Source organism: Phyllostomus hastatus, unplaced genomic scaffold, assembly GCF_019186645.2.
Source record: "Phyllostomus hastatus isolate PE091 unplaced genomic scaffold, TTU_PhHast_1.1 phas_contig_150, whole genome shotgun sequence".
Lineage (NCBI taxonomy): Eukaryota > Metazoa > Chordata > Mammalia > Chiroptera > Phyllostomidae > Phyllostomus > Phyllostomus hastatus.
In genome coordinates this window covers 39,654,003-39,681,563 of record NW_025333611.1, presented here as the reverse complement: position 1 = coordinate 39,681,563, position 27,561 = coordinate 39,654,003, and the positions used below count along the sequence as shown (strand labels likewise).

General features: G+C 51.7%; 2 protein-coding genes across 6 annotated transcripts in view; both read right to left on the bottom strand.

Moving 5' to 3' along the window:
* The window catches only part of RNF130 (ring finger protein 130), a 106,267-nt gene extending 105,277 nt beyond the window's left edge, over positions 1-990 (bottom strand). Inside the window, exon 1 of one of the 4 annotated variants that reach the window (XM_045828919.1) lies at positions 385-990. In XM_045828919.1, coding sequence (XP_045684875.1) covers positions 385-631 — 247 coding nt within the window. In that variant the 5' untranslated portion in view covers positions 632-990. The remainder of the gene's footprint in view (positions 1-384) is intronic. The other 3 variants (XM_045828909.1, XM_045828929.1, XM_045828899.1) reach the window with 3 other exon arrangements.
* An 18,797-nt stretch (positions 991-19,787) lies between these two features.
* Positions 19,788-27,561, bottom strand: part of RASGEF1C (RasGEF domain family member 1C) — a 70,567-nt gene continuing 62,793 nt past the window's right edge. Inside the window, exons 12-13 of one of the 2 annotated variants that reach the window (XM_045830238.1) lie at positions 21,023-21,095; positions 19,788-20,535 (exon numbers count right to left, since the gene is read on the bottom strand). In XM_045830238.1, coding sequence (XP_045686194.1) covers positions 20,363-20,535; positions 21,023-21,095 — 246 coding nt within the window. In that variant the 3' untranslated portion in view covers positions 19,788-20,362. The remainder of the gene's footprint in view (positions 20,536-21,022; positions 21,096-27,561) is intronic. The other variant, XM_045830239.1, reaches the window with a different exon arrangement.

Here is a 27,561-nt window from a genome sequence, read left to right as displayed (position 1 = left end):
ATCCTTTGAGATGCAATGCAGCGTTGAGCCGGCGACTCGGGCCGCTGAGGACCAACCCCCGCGACTGAATTTTGCGCTCCTGCACAGCCTCCTTTGTCTGATCCATCCCTGCAAACTCGCGGTCCAGTGCCCTCCCACAAACAAGCCTTCTGCCCGCACAGGAACGCGCCCCGAGTCGTGAGACGAACAGGAGAGTCCCGCCGCGCTCGGAGCCCCCTTCCCAGCCTCGAGCAGGCCGGGCTGCGCACGACCGAGACCTCAGCCGACCGAGACCTCAGCCCCCGCCGACGGCCGAACTGTGCGGAGGGCGGGGGGGGGCGGCGGCGGCGTGGGGTGGGGACCCCAGCCCACCGCGCGCCCGGGTCGCCCCCGCCCGGCACTCACCTCCGTGGATGGGCAGCGGGGCCAGCACCTGGCCGCGGACCTCGGCCTTGGGCGAGTCGAGCCCGTACCGCCCGCGGTCAATGCGGAACGTGAGTGGGGCGCCGCGGCCGGGCTCCTGCACTGTCACGTTGATGAGCGCCGTGTAGTACTCCTGGCTCGCATTGTCCGCCCGCGCCGGCCACAGGCTGCAGGTCAGCAGCGCGAGCGCGGCGAGCCGGGCTGGGCCCGCTCGCGTCGCGCCGCTCATCGTCCCTCTGGCCGCCGCCGCCGGTCGCGGACCAGGCTCCCGGGCCGGCGCCGAGAGGCGGGGCGGGCGCGGCCGGCGCAGCTGCGGGAGCGCGCGCGCGCGCGCGACTGGCGCGGACCCGAGCAACGGCGCACAGGCGCGGCCGTTCGACGTCCTCACGTCCGCGGCCCGCCCGCGGGGACGCGCGCATGGGCCGCTCGGCGAGGACGGCGGGTCAGGCTGCGCGTGCCCGCCCACTCGGGGTTCCTGCAGGGCTGTAGAGGCGGGCTCCTTCCATCCCCGGGACCAGAACCGACGAATTGGGGGTGCCTCGCGGGACGCGGGAGTGGGACGTGCTCAGAGGAAAGTGCGCGGAGCACAAAACCCCGCCCCCCCGCCGGCCGCCCCTGGCACGCGCTCGCCACCGCCCCGCCACCGCCGGCCGAGCGGAGCGCGCACGCCTCGGCGCAGCCCCTCCCCGCGCGCCTGCGCCGAGGCCGGGCCCACTCCTACCAACCCACACGACGGCTGGAGCTGGCCGGGCACCCTCCCTCGCCCCGCGCTGGGTCGCGTTTGTCCGTCGGGAGTGATGGGAACGGGGCTTGAAGCCTAGGAGCTTTTCAGGTGCCGGTGGGAAAGTTGGAGACGAGAATACAGAAGAGAAAAGCTAAAACTTTACAGTTAATTTTAAAATGAAATGTCCGAAATTTAATGTCAACTGGTCAATTTTAAGTCATTTAAGTGACATCATGGTGGGGGGCGTTCTCTGTAAATAAGATTATCGGGGACCTACTAGCCTAGAACTGTGAGGACCCCCGAGTGGTTAGGAAGGACCTCTGCAGACTAGATGAAACCTCCGGAGGACCCAGACAACTGGGAGATGGTGGTAAGACACCACCTCCCCGCCTTCAATTCCACCCTCCCCCCCGAAATGCAGACACCCACATACCGTGTCAGTTCGTCTGTGCACCCTTCTAAGGCATAAACGAAGGGGAAGCATATTTCAGGTGAGGCTGAATTTAGGAGCTTATAGGATATTGGGCTGTGTCCTCATTATTGCTTACAGGTGTCTGGGCCTGCATCTCCTGCCTCCTGCAGTGAGGGGGTGGAGTCAGCCTGGTTTAGCCAAATATGCAGAGAATTACGGTGCTGTTTTCGGGAAAAGGTATAGAGGGAATGCGGGTTAAAACAATAAGTCGTCTGCTGGTGCTTTCTTGGTGTCATCTTTCACAATTTCTCCCTCCAATTTCTTCTCTTTCACCCTCTCAGCCTCCACCTCCATCATCGTCTGTCTAGTCTCCCCTGCTTTCTGAGACTGGATTTTATTTACTTGCCTCCAGGAAATACAGCCCCTAGACCAAAGTAACCAGGCTCCCTCCCAGAACCCAGCACTTACAGAGGACTCTGCTCTGGCCCTGATGCAGCTGGACCCTCTTCACACAGCGAAGAGGCCTTGGGACAAGGTACCCAGACTCAGGCACCTGAGACCTGGGGTTCCTGCCCAGACAGCCTCCTCTCACATGGCATGCTCTGGCTGCCCCTGTCTGACACCTCATGCCCCCTACTCCCTTGTCCTTATAAGGGTCTATGGAAGTGTGGCATGTTTGTGTCCCCTAGCATGAGAAATGTCTATGGAGATCCACCCTGTGGGGAGAAGGTGGGTCTCTTTGAAGCTCTCTTCTGGCCCCCTCAATTTGTCAAAGAGACAGTTGGCTCTGAAACACTTCTAACCCTTCTTTGGCACTTGCCAGTCTTCCAGTGAACAAAGGGGGATGAGGGCTCCAGGCACAGCCTACACGGCACCAGCACTGAGGGCAGCGTTAGCACCAGGCTGCACCGAGGGTGGCATTAGCTTTAGTCTGATGGGGACCTTGTCTTCAGGTCTAGAGGTTTTTCATTTATGGTAGTGATACAAAGCTACCTTTAAAAATTGTGGCAAAGTACATACAACATAAAATTCACCATCTTCACCATTTTCAAGTGCACAGTTCAGTGGCATTAAGCACATTTACATAGGTGTACAAGCTTCCTTGCCACCATCTCCAGAACGCTTCATCTGGTAAAGCTAACACTCTGTAAGCATGAAACAACTTCCCATCCCCATCCCTCAGTCCACCATTCTATTTTCTGTGTCTATGAATTTCACTACTCCAGGTATGTCATGTAAGTGGAATCCTGCAATATTTGTCCTTCTGTATCTGGCCCATTCCACTTGGCATAATGTCCCCCAGCTTCATCCACGTTGTAGCAAGCAGATTTTCTCCCCCCTTAAGGATAAATACATCCCATTGTATGTCTATACCACGTTTTTGTTTATCCATCCATTGATGAGCACTTGACTTGCTTCCACCTTGGGCTCTTGCGAATGCTACAAACATGGGTGTACAAATACCTCTTTGAGACACTGATTCAAATTTTTGGTGTAAATACACAGAAGTGGGAGTGCTAGATCACAGGATAGTTCATTTTCCATGGTGGCCGCACCATTTCACATTCCCACCAACAGAACACAACGGTTTCAATTTCTCCACATCCAGGCCAACACTTTGGACAAAACTACCTTTTAAAACACTTATTTAATTGAAAAAAAGTGAGGGCATTAAAAGTCTTAAGTAAATACAAGCATAAGCGATCCCAGGCCGTGGAGGATGCACGGGAGAGACTGCCTACTGGCCTGTCCTCTCTGTGGGCCATTTGTCTAACTCCAGCACACGGGACCCTACCCTCCCTCTGCTTCCAACTCCAAGCCCATAAGAAACCCCAGGTCCCCAGCAGAAATCTGCCTCTCTGCAGAGTTCTGGGGCTAGGGCCAGGACCAGCATCTCAGCTCCGCTCCCTGGTAGGGGCTTCCCTCCCTCAGGAGCACACCTGAGTCCTCGGGGAGCAATGCTGACACTCCCGGGGCCTGAAGGGGGCGCTGCGGCTGAAGCGCACTGAGAAACACCTGCGTGTCTTCGGGTATCAGAGCCCCCGTTGGGCTCCCTGGGTGATGTTGGAAACCTCAGCGTGTGGGGCAGAGCCTCGCGCTTCCTCCCCTTCTCCTCCTGTTCCTTCTGTCCCTTTCCTTGCTTAAATGGCACATGGTCCCCTTTAGTCCGAGCGAGGCCTTTGCCTTATTATTTACATGTTGTGCTCCCTTTTTTCACTGCCCTTCACTCCCATTCCTAACCCACAGGCAACCATTGTAATGTGCTTGAAGTGTATCTTTTGTGTTGTTGCAAAATGTGCGCTATTGTTTAGTGTACGTGCACTTTTTAGCTACTGAACTGTGTTGGTTCAGATGTCATTCTATTTCCCACACTCTTCACCCAGCCTATGGTATTTTTAAAAAATATCTTTTTCTTATATTTAATCATTAATAAGTTTTTGGTAGCACCCACTAGATCAAAGTGGAGAACATGTCCAGCACCCCTGGAAGCATCCCTACACTTCTCAATCACTAGCGCCCCAATATTCTGATTTCTGTAATGATAGAGGAGTTTGCCTGTTCTTGAACTTCACGGAAACAGAATCACAGAGTGTGTATTCTTTGGTCTGGTTTCTTTTTTTTAATAGTTAATTTTTTATTGTATTTTTTCATCACCACCTATCCCTCTTATATCCTCTTCCACCTCTACCCACCCTCCTCCCCCATAGTTTCTTTTCCTTAATATTATGTCTGTGAGATTCTTCTTTGCAGGTACCTGTAGCTTTTGGCTTTTTCTTGGCTGTATAGTATTCTAATGGGGATTTGTCTTTTTCCTGTGGATGGGAAATATATTTGTATTGATTTCCAGGTGGGGCTGTTACAAATGGACTGTCATGAAGACTCTGTCCTTTGGTGGATGGGGAGTCCTCGCTGAGAGCATGTGGTCTGGAGCAGAATGGTTAAATGAGAGGGCAGGTGCTTGGTTTGGGTAGATATCAGCACTATCTTCCCACAACCCTGTCTGAACCTCTCTTCCCTGTTTCCACCCTGGGGCTCTATCCCTTGAAGGTCTTGGTCCATATTGGATGCCCCCAGCGCTGCTGCTGCTGCCGCTTATTAACACAGCCCACCCCAAAGTGTAGCAGAGTGGGGAGTGGTGGCAGGAACCCAGTGCAGTCCCCACAGGGCAGGCTGTCCTGAAGAGGCTGCCCCGAGTGTCTTCCTCGTGGACCCCAAGTCCTGACAGACACTGGGATCGTACCACAGATGTTTCTGAACACCACCCCCACGTCTTCACATTCATATCTGATTTCCTGTCCCCTCCTTTCAAAGGGCCCAGTGACAGGCCCTTTCACATGATGGCCTTTACCGAGGACAGGCAGAGAGGGACAGGCCCTGGGTCCCCAGACCCAGATCATTTCTGAATCACCAGCACCATCACACAGAAAGGGCATTTTAGGAAGTGCAAAGAACATTTTTATTTTAATAATTGAATATTCATTTTAATATTACCTTCTACTTTATAGCAGGTGATTTTACTTTCAATGGTAGTAATGTCACCTGTCTTTGAAAAGTGAGGTGTCTTAGAGGAAAATATTTAATAGTAATAGGTGGAACACAGATGGGGCACAATTGTAAAAGTGATGCGCAAAAGACCCAAGTGGGACATGCGGACAGAGAACTGAGTAGGGCCTTCAGAGACCGGTTTCAAATCAATGGTGCTGATTGTTAAATATTTAGGAGTTTTACAAGCCATTCATCAAACTCTCGATACTTGGAAATTGGTCACAGTGGGGATAGGATAATATTTACACCACAGAAATTGGCAGACACTATGAATCAGGTCTTGCTTACACACACTCTCTCTCTGCCCCCCCCCCGCCTCTGCCCCCTGCCTCCCCCCCCCCGCCACACCCCTTGTTTTTCTTTTTCAGAAAGTGCTTTACCACAAAGCCACTGGTTCAAATTCCTGCTTGGCCACATGTCAACTGGGCAACATCAAGGTCATGTCGTGTCCCCTCTGGGGTCAGTTTCCATCTGCAGAGTGAACCTGCTGACCTCTCTCTCTCCAGCTCTGACAAATGCAGACCAGATGGCTGGTGCCTGGAGGCTACCCTTCCCACAGTCACCCCATGTCCTTGTGACTCCCTATAGGAGGTACAGAGACCATGAGGGTCCTGGTGACAGCCTGGGTGAGGACTGCCTCACCACCCTCCACAGGCGTCACCCAGAACAGGCCATCCTGAGTGGGTGGACACTCAGGCTGGCCAGCACCCTACCCACACAGGCAGCAGGGGCACAAGTAATAGCACCTTACTTAGAAAATGCATGATCCACAATGTCTAGCTTTCCCTAACGAAGAACTTCAAGTGTAAGGAAAAGCCAAAACAACAGCACAGGGGAACACTTCCCTTGCCACTCAGGCCACAGATGCTTTGCCCATTCTGTGTCATTTGAAATGCTCTTTTGTGAACTCTTTCATGACCCTTTGGGCCATTCTTTGTTACCATGACAAAGACAATGAATAGTAATTCCATAAAACAACCCCGCCCCATTCAAATGTTTCCAAACATCTGAAACCTGCCATCTGCTTGGAATGGGACCCAGTGAAGGTGCTGCATTGGGTTTGATTAGGTCTTTGTTTCTGAAGGTCTCTGACTTTGAGGGCACAGCCCCAGCCCCAGCAGATCACAAGGAGCCAATGGCCGCCCTGCTGCGTGCTGCCCTGGACTTCCCCACTCAGAGTTCACCAGAAAATGTGAAGAGTTCTGCAATTATCTTGTCAGGAACATGAAAACAGGGGCAGGCCGAAGGTTTATAGTTGTAAGTACGGGAAGCACAGGATTTATTCTTGCATCACATACTTTTCCATATGAACAGCTGTAAGCCTGCCTTTGCCTGCCACTGTACGTTGCATTGTAGTGTTGTTGTGCAAACAGTTACTCATCATTTTTAGCTGCCAGGAACCTCAGAAAATGGAAGTGGCCAAGGCTACTCTCTTGATCTGCTAGAGGAAGGAAGCACCTGCCCTGCCCCCTGCACTAGGGGTGTGGCCTTAGGGCAGTGGGTTGGGAGAGAGGGGGCAGGACACTGGCAGTCCTCTGAGCTCAGGGCTGGGGGCCACATCGGTGAGGTAGAGTGAGACCCCCTGCAGCGAGAGGAGTGCTGAGACACAAAACATCTGGGATTTGGAACTTGTCATGGTCTGGGGAAGGGAATTTAATTCTCCTGAGGGCCCTCAGGCATGGGAATTACTGCAACCGTCTTGCAGGTGGCAAACCTGAAGCTCAGCAAAGTGAGCTCTTTGCACTGAGCTTGCCCCCGCTAGTGAGTGGCGAGCGGCGGTGCTGACTCGGGAGCCCAGCCCAGCTGGTTTCCAGACCCTCACTCATTTCACGCCACCAGTGGGTCCTGGGCTGAGGATTCAGACCATGCTTGGATTTCTTGATACTTGGAACAGCTCAAGAAGCCAGAGGCTCTGTCCAGGAATTCGGCGGGGCCTGGGGCTGATGCTGAGTGGGCAAAGGCTGCCGGGGTGGCTGCTTTTTAGCAGGATCGAAGTCATTGCCTGGTCCTTTGTCAAGATTTGTTTGGTCAAAGTGATGAATGGCTGAGCAGAAAGAACGGAGGGGAGACGCCAGCTGGGGTGAGCTGGCCTGGGCAGGCCAGCCCCCTTGTCTGACTGCTGGCCCTCAGGCTGACCTGGAGCAGTGGTCCCTGGGCACCCAGAGCCCCTCTGCCAGGGGGCCTGGCTGTATATGGGAGAGTCCACCACTCACAGGCAGGAGAGACATGGGCAGAAGAGACTCTTGGAAGGCTGCGGACAGCTCACCCAGGGGAAGGCAAGGTGGCAGGCTGGGCTTTGTAGGGACAGCCCCCTCGAGGCTCTAGGGACCTGGGCAGGTGGGATAGGGGTGGGTCCAGCAGGGCACTGCTATTGGGCTAAGTCAGCATTGCATCTCTCTGGGAAGAAAGCACCTGACCTGTTTAGTTTGAGTCAGTTGCCCACACCTCAGTCCTAGAAACACAGGGAACCTGGTCTGTTGGCCTGTCCTGGAGCAGCTGGTGCAGGGAGAATAGCCCCCAAGAGCCTACAGCTCAGTGGGCAAAGGAGACTGGGCAGCTGTGCATGCTGCCTGATCCCATGTCCTGCCAGGTGAGTGCTGTGGTTTCTTCCACATGCAGAGTGAGGGGTTTCCAGCTGCTCTCTTCAGATCTGTCATCCAGCTGGAGGATCATGTGCTTCCAGTTCATCTGTGGTTGGCCAAGAGGCTGACATGACCGGCCCAGCAGCTTTGCTCTGCCCAGCTCCTCAGGGATCCAGGTGAAGCCAGTCAATGCAAGCTGCCGGCCCAGAGCTGACACCAGCCTTCCTGTGCCTTTCAAAACAACATTTGACACAAGAAAAATAAAACTCTGCACATGAGGATGTTTATTGCAGTGTTAGCTCCAGGGGCAAAAAAGAAGTGGAAAACAAATTCATTTATTTGTTAAGAAAATTATAGCACAACAACTTTGAAGATGATTATGCAGCTATTAATATAGCACGCAAGCCATAGCAACGTGAGGAGTGCTTGGGATGTGCTGTTAACTGCAGCCACAGAATACAAAATAAAACCCTGGTTGTCACCAGGTAGAGTGACTGTGTGTGTGTGAACAAAGCCTGGTAGAGAACTAACAATGTTCTAACAATGTAAAAATAGTTTGGTTTATTGGGGGGATTATGGATGATTGTTTTTACTTCCTTTTTTCGTGTGGTTTCAAAAAGTGTTCTCTTTACAATCAGAAAAAGGTATCTTTAATGATCCATCAAAAGACCACTGAGGACCCTATTAGAAGTGGTGGGTTGTGGCAGGGAAGCCAAGGGTAGGGAGATTGGGGTGCTGTGGGGTATCAGGCTGGTAGAAATGGGGTGTGCTTGAGGTCACCCTCAGTGAAATTTTCTGTACATTTAATGATTCTGTCTCCATCCCTTGGGGAAAAAAACAGACATAAACCTGGTCTGTTGACGGTGTGCAACTTTGCTGGAGATAAGCCTCACTTTACTGTCGTGTGTGAGCTAGGGATGCTGGCAGTGTGCTTAAAGAAATCCTGAGTCCCAAAGTGCACGAGCTTGGGTTTTAATGTCGTTATTAAAGGCAGAGGAGGCCAGCTCATTATCCTCTCTGCAGTCACAATCGAATCTCATTCCTGCCAAGCATTTTCCCCCAGGACACATTATAGAAAGGTGAAGAATATATCTCCCCAGCACAGCGTATGTCCTGTGCTGGGTAAGCATCTCCTAAGAAAGTTTGAGATGGGGTTATCCAGATCTCCTCAGACATACAGAAGGAGAAATCTCCCAGGAGACCTTACCTGTGGAGGATGAAGTCCCATGGAAATCCCAGGAGCCTGGGTGCTCACATGGGTGATGGGTGGCAGAGGCTGCAACGGATCTCAGTAGGTATTCTAGTCCCTTCTCTCTTGCCCGACTCCACTGTAGGGGCTTTAGAAGGTGAAGCTCAACTTCTCTGTACAGGCATCCACCCGCCCATCCACCCGCCCATCTTCCCTCCCACCTATCTCTCCACCCATCCATCCTTCCCTGCTCCCTTCTCACATCCACCCACACATCCATCCATCCATCTGCCCACCCACACATGCACCCACTCATTCATTCAATATATGTTTATTGAGCAGCAGTTCTAGGTACTTGGAATATGTAAGCAAAGAATTAAAAATTTCTACTCTCAGGGCACACTCCAACCGCGATGGGTTTTTGGACCATGCACCGGGGGGGATGGTTTGCTGTTGCCACATCTTCTTCCTCCTGCCCACACACTCAGGGTGGTGGCGGAGCAAGGGGAAGGAGCCCGTGTTTGTGCCTTCTGCTTTCTCCCACTCTTCTGTGTTGACGCAGCGATGCGAATGATTTCCTGTTATTTGCGTCTGAGCACAGCCCCATGCCTGGGCTCTAGCTGTCTTGGCTTCCTGAATTTGCCCCCATACCGCTTATTTTAAAAGACTCCCAAATTAGGCCTGGGCTAAAAAGAGAGAGCTCCTCCTGACCGAGGGGGCCCGACTCAGAGAGTAAAGGAAGAGTTGGGGTGGGGGTTTGAGGGAAGAGGGCTGTTGGGGAGCACCCTGCAGCACTGGTGGCCCTGCGGGCACAGGGCGGTGTGTCCCAAATGGGGAAGGCTTAGCTGCAAGTATCAGATGTCAAACCTGCTGTGGGGGAGAATTCACTTGGTCAGTTATGAAAAGTCTAGGGTTGGGCTAACCCCAAGCACAAGAGAATCTAGAAGGTCAAATGACCCCCCAGAGCTGGGCCTCCTCTCATCCCCTCTAACGATACTGTCTTCTCAGTCACCTTTGCTCATCCTCGGGCAGGCTCATCCTCGGGCAGGCTCATCCTCGGTGGGCACCCACACCCCAAGTGTGGGTGCAAGGGGGCCTCCAGCAGGGCCGGGGAGCACATTCTGTTCTCTCAGAGGCTAGAGGGTGCAGCAGGAGAGCAGGATTCTGTGACCCGTGGTCTGAGGCTCATTGGTTTGTGTCACGGCCCTGAGCCATCTGCTGGCGTTGGTGGTCAAGACGCCCTGACTGGCCAGACCTCGCCGCACATTTGCCCCTGGAGGCAGATGGGCCCCCTGACCCAGCCCCATGGACTGAGAATGGAAGGTGCATGTAATAAAAAATAAAGATCCTCGGGTCTCGGTCCCTGGATCCTGGCACACACCTTCAGAAACTGCTGACACCTGTGGAGTGATCGAGCATCTCCTGTACTCTCAGGAGACAAGGTGGCGGAGGGCCCCTCAGTAGCTTCAGGATGGGGGCTGATTGCTGGCAAGACCAGGCCTTGGTTAGAGGGCTGAAGCTTTCAGCCCCACCTGTTCACCTCCAGCCTTCAGGGAGGAGATGAATTTAATCACCCGTGGTCAAGATTTCATGTCCATGTATTGGAATCATCATGAACCCCCAAAACACCAGGGCTTGGAGAGCTCCCAGGCCAATGAACACACCCAGGTGCCGGGCAGGTGGTGCTTGCAGAGGGTGTGGATGCTCTGCACACCCACCCTGGGCCTTTGCCCAGGTATCTCCTCCACGTGGCTGTTCCCGAGTTGTGGCCTTTTGATAGTGATTGTGAGTAAAGTGTTTTCCTGAGTCTTCCGAAGCCTTCTACCAGAATACTGAACCTGAAGATGGGGTTGTGGGAAACCCTGACTTTGTCACAGGGTTGGGCAGAGGTGTCCTGGGATCTGGTCCTTATGACTGGCATTTGCAGTGGGGCAGACCTGTGGGACTGCGGGGTCCTGTGCTAAAGCCAGGTCATTAGTGTCAGGTTAAGTTGGATTGTAGGATGGACACTCTGTTGGTGTCAGAATTGGTTGGTGTCCGGAGAGTTGAAGAACTCATTGGTTGTTAATGTGAAAAACAGAAGCTGTGACAGAGGGTTTTCCCAAGGATGCTGACAGGTACAGGAGGCAGATCTGGGCAGCGACAGTAGCAAATGCACCTGGAAGCAGTTCTCCAGCACCGGCCTGGGGCCAGGTGGCTCCTGAAACATGTCCAGGGGTGGTTCAGGCTGTGGCTCAGTCAGGATGCTTTGGGCTGCAGGTAATAGCAGCCCTGACCTCCATGGCTCGCTTGAGGAGGAAACCCAGGGGAAGGAGGCTGCAGGCAGGCCCTGTTTCCAGGGTCTCTTCTGTCGCAGGTGGATGCCAGCAAGTAGCTGGAGCAGAGTATTTCCTTGCTCCTATTGAGTGGGGGCATCTTCTCAACTGCAGAACAAAAATCCTCGTTGTCAGCCCACTGTGAGGACCTGCCCTGCCTGCCCTGGACATATAGGGCCAGGAGGGCTGACTGGCTCAGGGCTCCAATGGAGAAGGGGTGGGACCTCTTTGTCACTCATACTCATGTCACAGAGGATGGGTGGGGCTGGGGAGACAAGCTCAGTGTGGAGTCGGAGCTGTGCCCCCTGACGCTGCCCTGACCCCCTCGCCTTCCCTCCTCTCGCCTCCTCCTCAGCTGCCCCTTCTGTGTCCCTCCCTGTCGCACCCTCTCCCCACCACTCTGTCTCTCCGCTCCCTGTTTCCTTTTTGCCTTTCCTGCTTTCCGACTCCATTCTGCACACCTGTTCCAGGAGTGAATTTTAATACTGTCTATTTTCACTCCAGCATCGGCTAATGGGTTTTGGTAGGTGACCACACCTCTGTAAGCCTCAAGTTTTTTATCTTTAAAGTGGGAATGAATATTGATCTCACATGGTAAATGAGAACATTTAAAAAATATATTTATGGGTTCTGACTTCCAGACAAGATGGAAGCATAGGTAGACACACTGTGCCTCTTCACACAACCAAAAGAAGGACAACAATAATTTAGAAATAAAAAACAACCAGAACTGCCAGAAAATTGAACTGTATGGAAGTCCGACAACCAAGGAGTTACAGAAGAAACACTCACCCAGACCTGTAGGAGGGGCAGAGTCAGGTAGCTGGGTGGAGAGGACTCCGTGAGGCAGCAGCTGGAGGACCGGGAGGTCCTATATTCACATGCAGATAAACTGGGAGGAACAACTGGGGAGCGACACAGACCCACAACCCAGGGTCCCAGAAGGGAAATAAAGCCTCGAACCTCTGACTGAAAATACCTGTCAGGGTTAAGGCCCAGGGAGAGACTCCCAGCCTCACAGTATTTCTCTCAACAGAAAGTCTGTTGGAGAGACCCACAGGGTCCTAGAATGTACACAAGCCCACCCACCCGGGAATCAGCACCAAAAGGGCCCACTTTGCTTGTGGGAAGCAGGGGAAGTGACTGAAATCCAGCAGAGAGCTGAGCAAGCACCATTGCTCCCTCTTGGACCCCTGCCCCACATATAGTGTCACAACGCAGCCATATGGGTTGCCCTACCCTGGTGAACACCTAAGGCTCCGCCCCTCACTACATAACAGGCACGACAAAACAAAACAAAACAAAAATGGCGTAAATGAAAGATCAGATCAAAGCTCCAGGAAAAGTACAACTAAGCAATGAAGAGATAGCCAACCTATCAAATGCATAGTTCAAAACACTGGTAATCAGGATGCTCACAGAATTGGCTGAATATGGTTGCCAGTTAGATGAAAAAATGAAGGCTATGAAAAGTGAAATAAAGGTAAATGCACAAGAGTGAAGGGAAGGAAACTGGGACTCAAATCAATGGTGTGGACCAGAAGGAAGGAAGAAACATTCAACCATAACAGAATGAAGAAATGAGAATTCAAACAAATGAGGAGAGGCTTAGGAACCTCCAGGACATCTTTAAACATTCCAACATCTGAATCATAGGGGTCCCAGAAGGAGAAGAGTCAGAACAAGAAGTTGAAAACTTATTTGAACAAATAATGAAGGAGAACTTCTCCCATCTGGCAAAGGAAATAGACTTCCAGGAAGTCCAAGAAGCTCAGCGAGCCCCGAAGAAGTTGGACGCAAGGAAGAACACACCAAGGCACATCATAATTACATTAGACAAAATTAAAGAGAAGGAGAGTATCTTAAAAACAGCAAGAGGAAAGGAGACAGTTACCTACAAAGGGGTGTCCATTAGACTGTCAACTAATTTCTCAAAAGACACTTCGCAGGCAAGAAGGGGCTGGAAAGAAGTATTCCAGGTCATGAAAGGCAAGGAGGAAAGCTTTCATTTAGAATGGAAGGGCAGATAAAGTGCTTCCCAGATAAGGCCAAGTTAAAGGAGTTCATCATTACCAAGCCCTTATTATGTGGAATGTTAAAGAAACTTATCTAAGAAAAAGAAGATAAAAAATATGAACAGTAAAATGACAACAAACTCAGTTATTAACAACCAAACCCAAAAACAAAAACAAACTAAGCAAACAACTAGAACAGGAACAGAATCACAGAAATGGAGATCACGTGGAGGGTTATCACTGGGGCACTGGGAAGGGGAGGGGGAAGGTACAGGGAATAAGTAGCACAGATGGTAGGTAGGAAATAGAGCGGGGAGGTTAAGAATAGTATGGGAAATGTAGAAGCAAAGAACTTACATGTATAACCCATGGACATGAACTGAAGGGGGGGAATGCAGGTGGGAGGGTGTGTGCAGGGCAGAGAGGGATAAAGGGGGGGGGAAATGGGACAACCCTAATAGCATAATCAATAAAATATATCTTTAAAAAATGCCGCTAACGGGCCTGCCAGCCTGGCTGTCCCACAGTGTCTCTCAGCAGCAGCAGGAGCTGTCCCCTCGCCATCCCGTCCATGGCTGACGTTTTCTACTTTCCCAGTTCTTGACGCTTGCGTAGAAAGTGATTTTTCACCTTGGTTTCCACGTGCTTTCCCCTGATGTTTTAGGTTTCCTTCATGAAGGTGTCACTCTTCCAGGACTCATGTTTTTGCCATCTGCCTCTTCTGCTCACTGTTAAGTGGCGTTCTCTTATCTTTTTACTGCTGATTTACAGATGCTTGCTGCGGAATCTAGGCATTGGGCCCTTGAATTTCAGACTTCACAGATATTTTCTCCCAGTCCATTATCTGCCCACCGACTTTGCCATTGTCTACTTCTTTGAACGGAAGTCCTTAATTTTATGCAGTCAAATTCAATGATTTTTTTTTGCTGCATCCATTTAATTTCTATAGAGTTAAAAAATACAGCACAGCAGGATACACACAGAATATTTTAGTTTCATTACAGTGAAAAAAAAAACCTGGGCCACTTCGTGCTGCCCTCTCCCCCTAGTCCCATGTTATCAGTAGGAGAAAGGCTGAATAATACATCAAGGGACACCCAGACTTGGTGTCATACAGCCATTTAAAAAGAGTGAGACATACATGGATCTATTGCATCAACAGAAAAGAGCCAGTTGTAATATGCACAATAAGATCCAGTTTTGGGTCTTGGCTGGTGAGGCTCAGTGGATTGAGCGCCGGCCTTTGAACCAAAGGGTCACCAGTTCAATTCCCAGTCAGGGCACATGCCTGGGTTGCAGGCCAGGTCCACAGTGGAGGGGGCACACGAGAAGCAACCACACACTGATGTTTTTCTCCCTCTCTTTCCCCATCCCTTCCCCTCTCTCCAAAAATAAATAAATAAAATCTTTTAAAAAATCTAAATTTGGTTAAAAACTCCTTTACCACTATCTTTTCATCTATACATGTTTATAAGAACAAGGAGAAAGATGAAAAAGGATACCTAGTAGGCTGTTAATATTGATTAACGAGGATATAAATGGGGTGCACATGTAGCAGCAGAGGTAGGTAGGCAGTTCTGGGAGGCTGTGTGTCAGAGCCCTGGGCTGCAGCACATGACTCTTACACATGCAGGTGGTCCCCACGGCCTGTGCAGCCTACTTCCTTAACACTTTCTGTTCCCATCACTTTGCCCCATCTGTCCAACCATCCCTCTTTCTCTGCCTCCATTTCTCCCTCCCATCTTCCCTCCCTCCATCCATCTATCCATTCACTCATCCACCCATCTGTCTACCTGGATAAGCTTTGCCTCGAACTCTTTACTCACTGCCTGTTTTCCTTGATGGCCTGTCTGCCCCCAGTGGTTCCCTCTTCCCCAACTGGCAGACTGACCACAGGGAAAAGAATGTGACCCTGTCAGGGACCATGACTCTTCAATGGCTTCCAAGGACCTAGAGAGTAAAAGTCAAAATCCTCTTCGTGCATTAGCCACCTACTTTGCCTTCCACCCCCTCTTTCTTGCACCTATCATTTAGTCACAAGACCCTTCCCAGAGCTCGGCCTGGTCTTCTCGGCTGGCCTCTGCCACTCTGGGTCCTCACCCTGCTGTGGTGAGGGCGGCCAGGGTTTCTATGTCCTCTGACTAAAGCACCTAAGGCTGAGTTTCCACCCTATGAATGTGGGGGCTGGTGGAGAAAGGGGGCCCCAACCACTCATCTTATACTTACTCAGGATTTATCTTTGGCCAGAAGGAGCGAGGGGGGTGGGCACTGAGACATGCTTGCACCTGTTCCTCTGGGGGAGACAGGGAGCCTTGCCTGGGCCTGCAGTGGGGGGGGCAGGCGGCCCTGTGTGCTTGGCTGCACCTGCCTGGGACACAGCCTCTGTCACTCGGCACTGAGAGCCAAGAGTGGGAGAGTGGGCCATCCAGTCTGAGCTTTACTATATTTTCTTAATATTTCCTTCATTTACTCTGTGCTCCTAAGACAATCTCCAGAAGCTGTTTCTTTTTCAATCATTGTCAACCCTTATGCTTGTGTTTCTGGGAGCGTGTGGAGCTCCTCCTGCCTCCACTCTGAGGTTTCTGCTCCTGGTGCCTGGAGAGGCCCTGCATGGCCACTGCCCTGAGACACGTCCCTGTCCCTCCCCTGCCTGTGCCCCAGCCCCTCACCGTGTGCTGGGGTCACACTGATTTGGAAGCAGGCACCTTTGAGGGGTACATTGCCTTCAGTGGCCCCTGCACTTGCCTGTCACCTGGCTTGCCACGCTGGGTGCTGGACCCCTGCGAAGCCACAGGCCCTCTCGGGTGCGGGAGCCCAGCCTGCCGCCCACAGCGATTCACTGCGATTTTTTGTTGTATGTTGGTTGCTTGAATGAAATTTTATGATTTGGCTTTAAAAGTTACTTTTAAAGCCAGAGAATTGCTTGAAAATGATTTATAGTGTTAAAGGGCTTATAACAAATCCAGCCTTTCCCTGCCACTCCTGTGCTCCCTGTACCCGGGGCACCCTGGTCGGAACCCCAGGCTCTGCCCCTGCAGCCGCCCCCTGCCCCCACCCCAGGCCTGCCTCCCACTCCCTGCAGTCTGCCCCGTCCACCCCTCCCCCACCCCCCAGGGCGTGCCTGTTCTTGCCCAGTGACACAGGCTGGGATTTCTGACCTCCGTCATCTTTCCTGACTTATGTCCTCATCTTGGCACACATGCACCTCGCAGCAAGAACATGTCCTGATGACACTAAGTGCTGTCAAGGACCCGGAGGCCCCCGAACCCCGCTGGCGGGCACCTAGGCTGGCGCCGGCACTCTCGGGAGCAATATCCTGTGAAGCTCAGAGTATGCAGACCCTGTCTGGTCACCCATGCCAGGGAAGCCTCCCACAGCTGGAAACTGGCTGCAGTTTTCTCTCCCCTCAGATTCTGAGAGGTGTGTGTGTGTTAAATTTTAATTCATTAATTCAAATAAGTAATACATGGCATGATTCAAAAGCAGAAAGTCTTTCTCCATCCACCCAGTGCACATTTCAAACGTTCACTATCCTATCATGATTAGGCTTCTGTGTATTTTTTAATGTTTTAGTTTTGAAGAGATTTTTAATGTAACACAAGTGAGTGCAAATGCCCCTTCTTTCCTGTTCCTCTCACACCGATGCGCATGCACCTGCGGCCTGTCACAGACACGGTCCCTCATCTCAGCGGCGGTGCCCACGTGCAGGGCTGCGGTGATGGGCTAATCCCGCTCCCTGCTTGCCGGCCCTGGCCCTGGGGGACGGTGACGGCACCACTTTCATGGGGTTTGCTGGGCCAGGGCTGGGCTGGGCACTCACGACGGAGAGCTGCGTTTAGGGGTGAAACGGAGCTTCCAGCTGAGTGGCCCTGTGGCTGTGGCTCTTGGCCATCGATGGGCTCATCAGCAGAGAGTTCGAGCCTGGGGAGGGCATTGCTGGCAGTGCTGTGGCGGGGGAGACCCTCGAGGACTGAGGATAAGTCCTGCAACAGGGTGGGATACAGCGGCCTGAGAGACCTGAGGAGCAGGGGCCACGCTGGTGCTGTCCCCGAGTTGTCAGGGGCAGGGTCTGTGGTGTTGTGGGACAACTTTGGCCACCTCTTTGAGGACTACCCTGGGGTTACTTGGAGTCCTGCCCAGAGGTCTTCTGTGCAGAAGGGACAGGCTTTCCCAGAGGCCTGGCTATGGCTGGGTTCCAGGGATTAGCCACTGGTCATAATGAGACACCTTCCCAGGGACCTGAAGGGCATGGGGCATGGCAGACTTTGGGGGGGCTCTCCAAGGATGCCACAATGTGGGGCAGGGTCTCGAGGACCCGCAGTCACCCATGTGAGAAGAATTGATTCTGAACCCCAGCCAGGTCTGAGGCCTCTGAGACGAATCCCAGTTGGGAGGTCTTCCTGGCCCCACCTACCTGTTCCCTTCCCGGGAGGGGCTCAGAAGAAAGTGCCAGGCAGGAAGGAGAGGCCCCAGCCACAGCCCTTTCCTGGCCGCCTGGGCACAGCTGGGCTGCCAGCCAGCCTGTAGCCCTGAGGCCTGAGCACCGAGTGGCAGCTTCACACTGGGGAGTGTGCTGGGCTCGTGTCCTCTGGCACTGAGCAGGGCCTCAGGGGCATCAGTCTGGGGCACCACCTGTGTCTGCTCCAAAGTGTAGGCCCTGCTCGTTGGAGCCCCTGTGGGCTGTCTGAGGTCTGAGCAGGATGGTGGAAGGATAGAGGGCCTCTGCCAGGAAGGGCCCTGAGTCCTAGATGTGGCTAAGGAACCACCTGTGTGGCTGTGAGTGGGGTACCACCCCCTCTGGCCTCGAGACTGCACCCAGAGAAAGGGCACCCAGCCAGGGGCTGCTGGGCAGGTCCTTAGAGGGAAGGCCCTCCTCCCGGCTGCCCTGGGGCCTGGCACCTCATGGCTGCTCAGAGAGGTGGACAGCCTACCCAGGGCCCTTGCATAAACCTGAGACACAACTGTACTCAGTCCCTGTCACCCGACCCTGCCCCTGGACAGGGCTGGTCATACCCTCCCCCAAACTAGGGCTGAGCCCAGGCATCCCCTCACCACCCTCTCCTGATACCCACCATCTGTGCCAGGCCACGCAGGGGCTGGTGGGAGCATGTCAGGACTCCTTCCCCAGTGGCTGGAGCTCCAGTGAGATCCACAAAGTGGGGAATAGCATGCCAGGCCGTGGGAAGAGCAGTACAGCAGGAAATAGGAAAGGGCATTTCCTTGGTGTGGGGCCTGTAGGCCTGGGGCAGCGGTGCCGCCACACCCTCTATTAGCACTGACAAGTGGGACTGACTGGCTGCCCTGGAGTTTCAGGCACAGGCCCTGCACCTCTTTCTCCAGCATCCTTTCCCAGAGCTCCTCACAGCTGGGAGGAGGCTGCTGTCATCTCCTGCAGACGCAGCCGGCTGAGCTGGGCCTCGGCTGCAGGGAGCACGGCTGTGGGAGGCACCTGGGGGCTGGTTTGGGGAGAGAGCTGGGATCCTGGGCCCGGGTGGGGGATTGAGGGAGGCAGGAAGGGACAGCTGCCATCCCCGGAGCTCAGCCTTCTGGGGTCTCCTCACAGGCCCTTGCACTGAGTTCCTCAGGAGTAAGAAGATGGAGCCAGGAGGTAGGTGACGCCTGGGCCCTTGGTGTGGGCTGGGAGCCTCCTTCTGAATGTCCCATCTACTGGGGCTGGGGCAGAGTACAGCTCCCTCTGGAGGGGACTGCGTGGTGGGCAGGCCTCCCAGAGCCCAAGGCCCCCAGCCCTGCAGCTGCCACTGTGTGTCTGCAAGACCACTTACCCTGCTCCTGAGAGGCCCCACTCAGTGTGACCAGGAGGCAGACAGTCCCTGCTGACGTAGCCCCAGGAAAGGCCAGACCCCGACAGTGCACGCTGGGTGGGGCTGAGGGGTTGAGGGGATGAGGGGTTTCTAGCCACCTCCAGGGACCCCCAGGACACTTCAGATTTGGCCCAAGGGCCTTGCCCAGGCCCCTGTCAGGAGCTAGGTGCAGCTGAAGCCTGGTCCCCGCTCTGCCGCCCGTTCCCTGCAGACTTGGCTTCTCTGAGGTCTCAGCTGGAGCAGGGGGACTGGTCAGGGCACAGAGCAGCCCCGTCTTCTCCCTTACATGCAGTGCCCCTTGCCTCTGCCAGGCTGCTGGCCCTCTGGGAATCTTGTCAAGGTCCCAAGGTCACCCCGTTGCCCAGATAGCTGAGCCTGGTCTTGGGTAGGGCCCAAGGTGGCTGGGAGCCGGCCAGGCTGTGTCAGTTCAGCCCTGACACACACCTCTCTGCCTGGGAATGGTGGTGTACAGCACACCCCCGGGCTTCCTGGCTGGGGAGCCTGGCCACATGCCAAGTGAGGGCTCAGCAGCCCCACAACCTATCTGCTCCCGGACCCAGAAGCTTGGCTCAGTGTGTACGGGGCTGTGTGGGAGCCCCATGGCTGGAGTCTCATGGTGGGTTGGGGGTGCCTCCCGGCTTCAGACTCCCCCTGCCACCCCACCCACGACAGAGAGGCACCTGGCTGTGCACAGGGCTGTGAAATCTGCTCGTCCGAGGTTTGTCGAGCACTCACTTGGCAGCAGGCCCTGTCAGTCGGCACGGCCTGGGGGCCCTGGGGTGGAAGTGGCCCCTACACCCGCACCTGCCCATGGTCACAGTGTTCCCTGGCCCGTGTGCCGGCAGATGCCCTTGGTGAGAGACGTGACGTGGACATGGGGACGCATGGTGTATGAATGTGTTTATACCAGTTCGACAGTTTACAAGGTGCTGTACAGGTTGCTAACTCCGTGACTCAAGTCTGTCCTGCTGACCAGAGTCCTAGCTATCACCAGAAAGCCGTCCCCTGACACCAAAAAGATCCAGAAAGGGGGTGCCCAGGGCTGCAGAAACCAGTCCATCTCAAGGGGCAGGGGAGGGGCCCTCTGTAGAGTGCGGGGCCCCTCCCACAGCACCCCTCTCACAGCACACCAGTCTCTCAGGCCCCTGGCAGCAGAGCGGTGTTGGCCTCCACGCTGGAGTCGCCTGGTGAGAATGGGTCCTCGTGGAGGATGGACAGACTGCTCGGCAATGTGGCCACCATGGTCCCGCGGTCAGGGCCCCTGAGGCACGTGCTGCCCACGAATCTGGAGGTCCTGGGCCCTGCCAGGGTCGAGGTCCCACCAAAGGAGGAGAAAAGTCTCCTGAGCCACGTGGTCAACATGTCGGGCACCGGGCCACCGAGTCACTGTGTGCAGAGCAGTGAGGCACCCAGGCCTCCCCGACCTCTGGACCAGCCACGTCAGGGCTGCAGAGGGCTTCCTCTCCTCCTCCTCCTCCTCCTCCTCCTCCAGCTCCCCGATCCTCACGTCTTTCCCAAAATAGAAGACCTGCAGATTTAAACAGGCCCGGCCCTTGGTTATTCTTCTCTCCAGTGTGTGACCTCCTCAGCAGGTGGCCTCCCACCCCAGGTGGCCTTGTGCCATGTCCTTGGCTCAGGCCCACCAATGTCGGTCACTTCAGCCTGCCACTCGGCTGTGCCAATGGGCTGAACAAGCAGAAGGTGGTGCATGCCTTACTTCTGGCACAAGGATGGGGGCTAGGGGTTCTAAGCCCCGGGGACATACGTCTTGATCGCCTCCAGGGGCAGCCACCAGCCATGGCAAGGTCATGGTCCCAGCCTCCTCTTCTATCCAGCCCTTGAGTTCCACCCTCAACCCAGGGTCATGGCCTGACCTGTGCTCTGTCCTCAAGAGCTGGGGACTCCCAGGAGGTGGATGAGCCAGGCTTGATGAAGCCCGGGAGCCCTGTCCAGGCTCCAAGCACCCACCCCCTCCCCCAGCCCACCCCCACTCCTGCCGGGGCACACAGACTCACCTGAGAGATTTCCACCTCTCTTTTTCTGTGTGGTTCTCTGGGCTCTCACTTTCATAAGAAGCCAAATAAAGACCTAGCCAGAAAATGAAGTGAAATTACCCAATTATGGTTGATGATAATAACCTGTTCTACATGGAGAGTGTTACAATTAAATTTGCGTTGGGAGATAATTGTGGACTCGCAGGCAGTTGTAGGAAGTAACACAGAGCCATGCACTGGGTGCCCAGTGTTTCAGAATGACAATCACTTGCAAAACCTCAGGGCAGGATGGCTGGGGGAGCTGACACCGACGCCCCCAAACCCCACCCACAGCAGAGCGTGCCTCCCACCAGGAGCCCTCCTGTGCCCTTTATAGCCGCGCCCACCTCCCTCCCATTTCCCTTTCCTAACCCCTGGCAACCACTAATCTGTCCTCTCTGTCATTTCAACAATGTGACAGATGGAGTCGAACAGTATGTAACCTTTTGGGACTGGCTCTTCTAGCAGAATTCTCGGGAGCTTTGGACGTCGGCCGCTGCCCTGTGCTGCGCAGCGCTTGGCTCGGCGGTGGGGGCACCAGCGGCTGCCCGACCACCCCCTCGGTTTTGGGGAGTGGGGGGTCGTCCGCGCTGCTCCCCAGTCGGTGGACAAGCTGCGTCTGGGCTTATGTGTGAGCATAAGGATTGCTTTCTCTGGGATAAGTGTGTAAGAGTGCAACTGCTGAGTCATATTTAGTTGTGTACTTAGTTTTATAAGAAATTTTGTTTAGTTCTACATCCTAAATATTTTCTCTGCTTTTTTCATAGTTTTACATTTGAGTCCGTGATCCTTTTGAGTTGATTTTTGTTTAAGTGTGACCCTTAGGTCAGGGTTAATTTTTGGGCCCGCGGAAGTCTGAACACCCCGCACCGAGGGTTGAGAAGGCTGTCTTCCCCCGCCTGACCCGCTTTTTCGGCCCTGTCAACCCCGGGCCCGTCCTGGGGCTCTGTCGCGGTTCCCGCATCTGTCCTGCCACTGCCCCACTGTTTCTGTCACTGTGGCCAGAGAATTTTGGCCTTGATACTGGGTAGAGTGATCCTTTCCACTTTATTCTTCCCCCCTCCAAAATTGTTTCAGCTATTCTAGGCCTTTTGTTGCTTCATATAAATTTTAGAATAAACTCGTCTCTGTCTACAAAAATATGTTTCTGGGATTTTGGTAGGAATTGCATGAAACTTGTGCTTAAATCTGAGAAGAAGAATTCGTATCTTTGCTACGTTCAGTCTTTCAATCCATGAACAGCACGTCTTTCCGTACATTCAGCTCTTCTCTAATTTTTCTCATCAGGATTGTGTCATTTTTAGCGTATGAATCTCATACATGTTTTCGTTAGATTCACGCCTACTTCATTTTTTGGAGCAATTATGAATGGTACTGTATTTTTAATTTTGGTGTCTTCATAGGCATTGCCAGCACACAGAAATACAGTAGACTTCTGCACTTTTATCTTGTATTCTACAACTTTTGCTGAGCTCACTAAGCTCCAGGAGTTTTTGTAGATTCCTTGGGATACTTTTACTTCTGCAAATAGGGATGATGTTAATTCTTCCTTTCTGAGCTGTATGTCTTTTAAAAACTTTTATTGAATGTATTGGGGTGACATTGGCTAATAAAATTATATAGTCAGGTGTATGATTCTATAATGTATCATCCTATTATTGTAGTGTGTGTTCACCACCCCAAGTCTCCTTCCATCACCATTTATCCCTCCTTTACCATCTTCTGTCTCTCCCCCTTCTCTCCCCCAAGTCATCACCATACTGTTGTCTGTGTTTCCCTTTCTTGCCTTACTTCCTTGTCTTTCCTTATTGTACACACTAGGTCTTCCATTACTATGTGGAATGATAGTGATGAGAGTAGATGTCCTTGCCTGTACTGATCCTAGTGAGAAGCATTCAGTCCTTCTCAACCGAATATAATGTTAGCTGAAGCGATTCTGCAGATGCAGTTTGTTAAGTTGATCCATTTCCTTCTAGTCTTATTTTTCTGAGAGTTTTGTCCAGGCATGCATAATGGAAGTTGTGAAATGTGCCCTGGTTGGTGTGGCTCAGCTGCTGGAGCATCGTCCCACAAACCAAAAGGTCGCCAGTTTGATTCCGAGGTCAGAGCACATGGCTGGTTTGTGGGTTTGGTCCCCATTGGGGGCGTGTGAGAGAAAACCAATGGATGTTTCTATTGCACACTGATGTTTCTCTCCCTCTCCTCCCTCCCTTCCCCTCTCTCTAAAAATAAAGAAATAAAATTTAAAAAATCTGCGAAATGTTTTTCTATGATTGATATAATCAAGTGGTTCTCCTTCAGCTTGTTAATATGGTAGATTACACTGATGATTTTCAAATATTAAATAGCCTTGCATCTCTGGAAAAAAACCACTGTCATGATGATAATTATTTTTATATATTGCCCAATTACATATGCTAATATTTTATTAAGGAATGTTTCTACCTGTATTCATGAGGGGTATTGGTTTCTATTATTATTTTTATACAGTCTTTATCTGGTTTGGTATCAGGGTAACACTGACTTCATGAAATGGATTGGGAAGTTGCCTGTTCTATATTTTTAAAAGAGATTGTGCACAATTGGTATTAACTCTTCTTTAAGTGTTTAATAGAATTCTCCAGGCATTTCATTTTTGGCCATTTTGAAATTACAAGTTCAATTTCCTCCATAGTTATAGGGCTATTCAAATGATGCATTTCATGTCGAGCTGTGGTAGTGTGTGTTTTCCAAGGTGACCCGTTTCACTTCACCAGTCACATGTGTGTGCACGGTGCTGTTCACGGTGCTGCCCCACTAGCCTGTCAGTGTCGGCGGCGTCTGCAGTGGTGCCCCGTTCATTCTCGATATTCGCAAGTTCTGTCTTCTTTTTTTCTCTGTCAAGAGGTTCTTTGCTAGAGGATGGCAATTTTACCCTTCTTTTCAAAGAACCAGCTCTTTGTTTAATTGACGTTCTTTATCGCTGTTTTGTTTCAATTTCACTGACTTCTGCTCTCCTGTGCTCTCATTTCCTTCCTTCTGCTGGCTCTGGATTCATTTCGCTCCTCTTTTTCTAGGTGCTAGAGATGGGAACGTGGATGATTGATTTGAGACTTCCCCTCTTTTTCCTAATATATGCATTCACTGCTGTCTACTTCCCTCTCAGTCCTGCATTAGCTGGGTTCACAAATTTTTACTGCATTTTCACTCAGTTCAATTTTTTTTTGTTTTTCTGGAAGCTTATTTGATGCATGGATTATTTAGAAATGTGCTGTTTAGATTCTACGTGTTTGGAGATTTTTCTGTTACATTATTTATTTCTAGTTTGATTCCACTGTGATCTGAGAACAAACTTTTTATGATTTCAATTATTTTAATTTGTTGTTTATTTTATGTGCTCAGGATATGGCCTATTTTAGTATATGTCCTGTGAGCAATTGAAAAAAATGTGTATTCTGTAAATGTATAGTATGGAGTATTCTATAAATGTCAGTTATGTTATTTGATGTCATTGGTGAGCTCTTTGTTGATTTTCTGTCCAGTCGTTCCATCGATTGTTGAGAGGGGCACTGAAGTCTCCAACTGTAACTGTGCACTGTTTGTATCTCCTTTAGTTCTATCAGTGTTTGCTTCATAAATTTGCGACTCTGTTGTTTGGCAGACACACAGTTAGAATTGCAATGTCTTCTTGGCAGGTTGACCCTCTAAATAATACCCCTGTCTCTGGAAATTTTCTTTCCTCTGAAGTATACTTTATCTGATATTAATATTGCTATTCCTGCTTCCCTTTGGTTGCTTCCTCGTTTCTAACCTTTTAACCTGTCCATATCATTATATTTGAAATGAACTTCTTGTAGGCAGCATAGCTGGGTCATGCTTTTTGATTTACTCTGCTGATCTTGTGTTTTGCTTGGTGTAGTTAGACCATTTACATTTAGTATAATTACTGATCTGTTAAAGCTTGAGTTTGCTAACTTATTTATTGTTTTGTTTTCTGTTTGTTCTCTCTGTGTTTTGTTTTCATCTTTGTTTTCCTGTGGGTTACCTGGCAATCTTATAAAATTCCATCTTGATCTATCTATAGTAAATTCCTGAACAGCATTCCCACTGGACACAGGATTCTGGCTTGCTGGTTATTTTCTTTCAGCACTTGCACTTGAAAACTGTGCCACTGCCTCTGGCCACAGCCATTTCTGACAAGGAATCTGATGTCATTTGGATTGTTTTCCCTTACGGGTGAAATGTCATGTCTCTCCCAGTGCTTTAGGATGTGTTTCTTTTTCTTAAGTTTCCGGAAATTTGGCTACAGTGTGTCTTGGCATGGTTTCCTTGGGTTTATCCTCTTTGGGTTTACTCAGCTTCTTGAATCTGTGAGTTTATGACTTTTCCAAATCTGGGCAATTTCCAGCCATTATCTCTTCAAGTACTTTCCCACATCGTCCTCTTGTCCCCACGTCCCCAGATGCTGTGACAGGAGTGGCAGATGTTTGGTTGCAGCCCCACGGGCCCCCGAGGCTGTGTTTCATAATTTCCATGGTTTTACCTTCTCGCTCACCGATTCGTTCTTCTGTGCTCTTCATTCCGGAGTCGAGCCCATCCACCCAGGTTTTTATTGCACTTACTGTATTTCTCAGTCCTCAAATTTCCTTTTGGCTCTTATATTTTCTGTTTCTTTCCTGAGATTTTCTATATTTTCGTTTGTGTCAGAGATCCTCAAGGCTGACTGGATTGCTAGGCAGCCCTGCCCGGGGAGGCTAGGAGCTGAAGGCAGGCAGAGCTTTTCTCAGAGGCTTTGCATGACCCAGCTGGTGCTGAGTACCACTGAGTTCCCTTCTCTCGCTTTTCTTCACTTCTGTGGTTCGGGAGGCACAGGAGAAAGAAAGGGTCAGAGGGAAGGTGCCCCTTTTGTAAGGGAGCTTTAGGAGGCCCAGGCTCTTATCTGTGTGCTCACAGCCGAATCACTACCTGGCACGTAGCAGCCTCTCTAGAAACTCTGTTGTCTCCAGGAATGAATGGCATGCCCCTCCCTCATCTCCTCCCTGTCCCTAGACCCCTTCTGCTCCTCTCCGAATGTGCCTTTGACACGCTCGCTTGCCCACTGTCTGCTGGCCGATGACGACAATAGCCATAATCACTGGTGTTGTAGGTGGAATAACGGCCCCCAGAGACTCCCAGGGGCTCATCCCCAGAACCTGTGAAGATGTTCTCTTCTATGGCAAAAAGGAACTTCGCAGGTGTGATTACGGTAAGAATCTGGTGCTGGCCTCATGGTTCGGTTAGTTAGAGTGTTGGCTCAATATGCTAAGGTTGTAGGTTTGATCTGCCATCAGGGTGCACACAAGAATCAACTAATGAATGCACAGATAAGTGGAACAACAAATTCAATGTCTCTGTCTCTTTCAAAAAATTCAGTAAATGAAAGCATTTGGAGATGGAAAGATAATCATGGATCATCACAAATGTCCTTCAAGAAGGAGATCGAGGGAGCCGTGACCACAGGGGAGAGGAGACGGTGTGCTGGGGGAGGTTGGAGTGATGTGCCCTGTGGGTGGAGGAAGGGGCGTGAGCCCAGGGCCACAGGCAGCACCGGAGGCTGTAGGCGGCCAGGAAACAACTCTCCTCCCAGAGCCTCCACAAATAACCGGTTCTGCCGACACCTTGATTTTTGCCCAGTGGAACCGATTTTGGACTTCTGACTTCCAGAACTGAATGAGGATCACCCTGTGTAGATCTGAGCCACCAGCTCTGTGGGGATTTGTTTCAGTGCCAACAGGAAACTGATACAGTCAGTGTCAGTGGATCGTGGTCCTATGGGCTTTGCTGTGCCAACTCAAGAAAATCTCCCAGTGGCCCCGGGAAGGATGTTCTCACATGACCCCAGTTAATAGATGCAGCAGAAGAGGCTCAGAGAAGGTGAGGGATCTGCCCAGGGTCACAGAGCTTGCTGGGGTGGGAGCAGCCCAGGCTGGTTCACCCACCAGGCTATTGAGCTTCTTGTGTGAAGGGACTCCAAAAAGTTACTAGGTCCAAAATGTAAAAAAATAAAATGGCAAAGTGGAAAGTATTAACAATTAAAAAGCAAAGTCACTAGAAATTCCTTCTTTCTGATTTTTTCTTTTTGATAGAACATTTTCTCTGGGGCACAAGTGCTGAGCAGGAGGCTCCCAAGGGGGTTCACAGGTCCTGGATCCAGGGAGCATCTCACCATGGGGTCGCACTGCGCCACCAGGAGGGGCAGCTCAGGCCCCAATGGCCACGTGGTTCTTCAGCACTTTCTCTTCCTGAACCAGGGAGCTCCTGGAGTTCCCTCACTGAGCAAACTCTCCGGCAAATCTGTTGTATTTAACAAATGACCAGGCAGAAATGCTGATTTTCTGGAGGGGACAGACATTTACAGCACTCTGAAGAAAAGATGCCTCCTCTGGTGCTGGTGTGTATCACACCCACACTCATACATGCACACCAGCTACAGAACGACATCTTCACATGGGCCCTGGGAAGGCAGTACTTATCGTCACTCCCACTTTTCTGGTGTGTAAGTG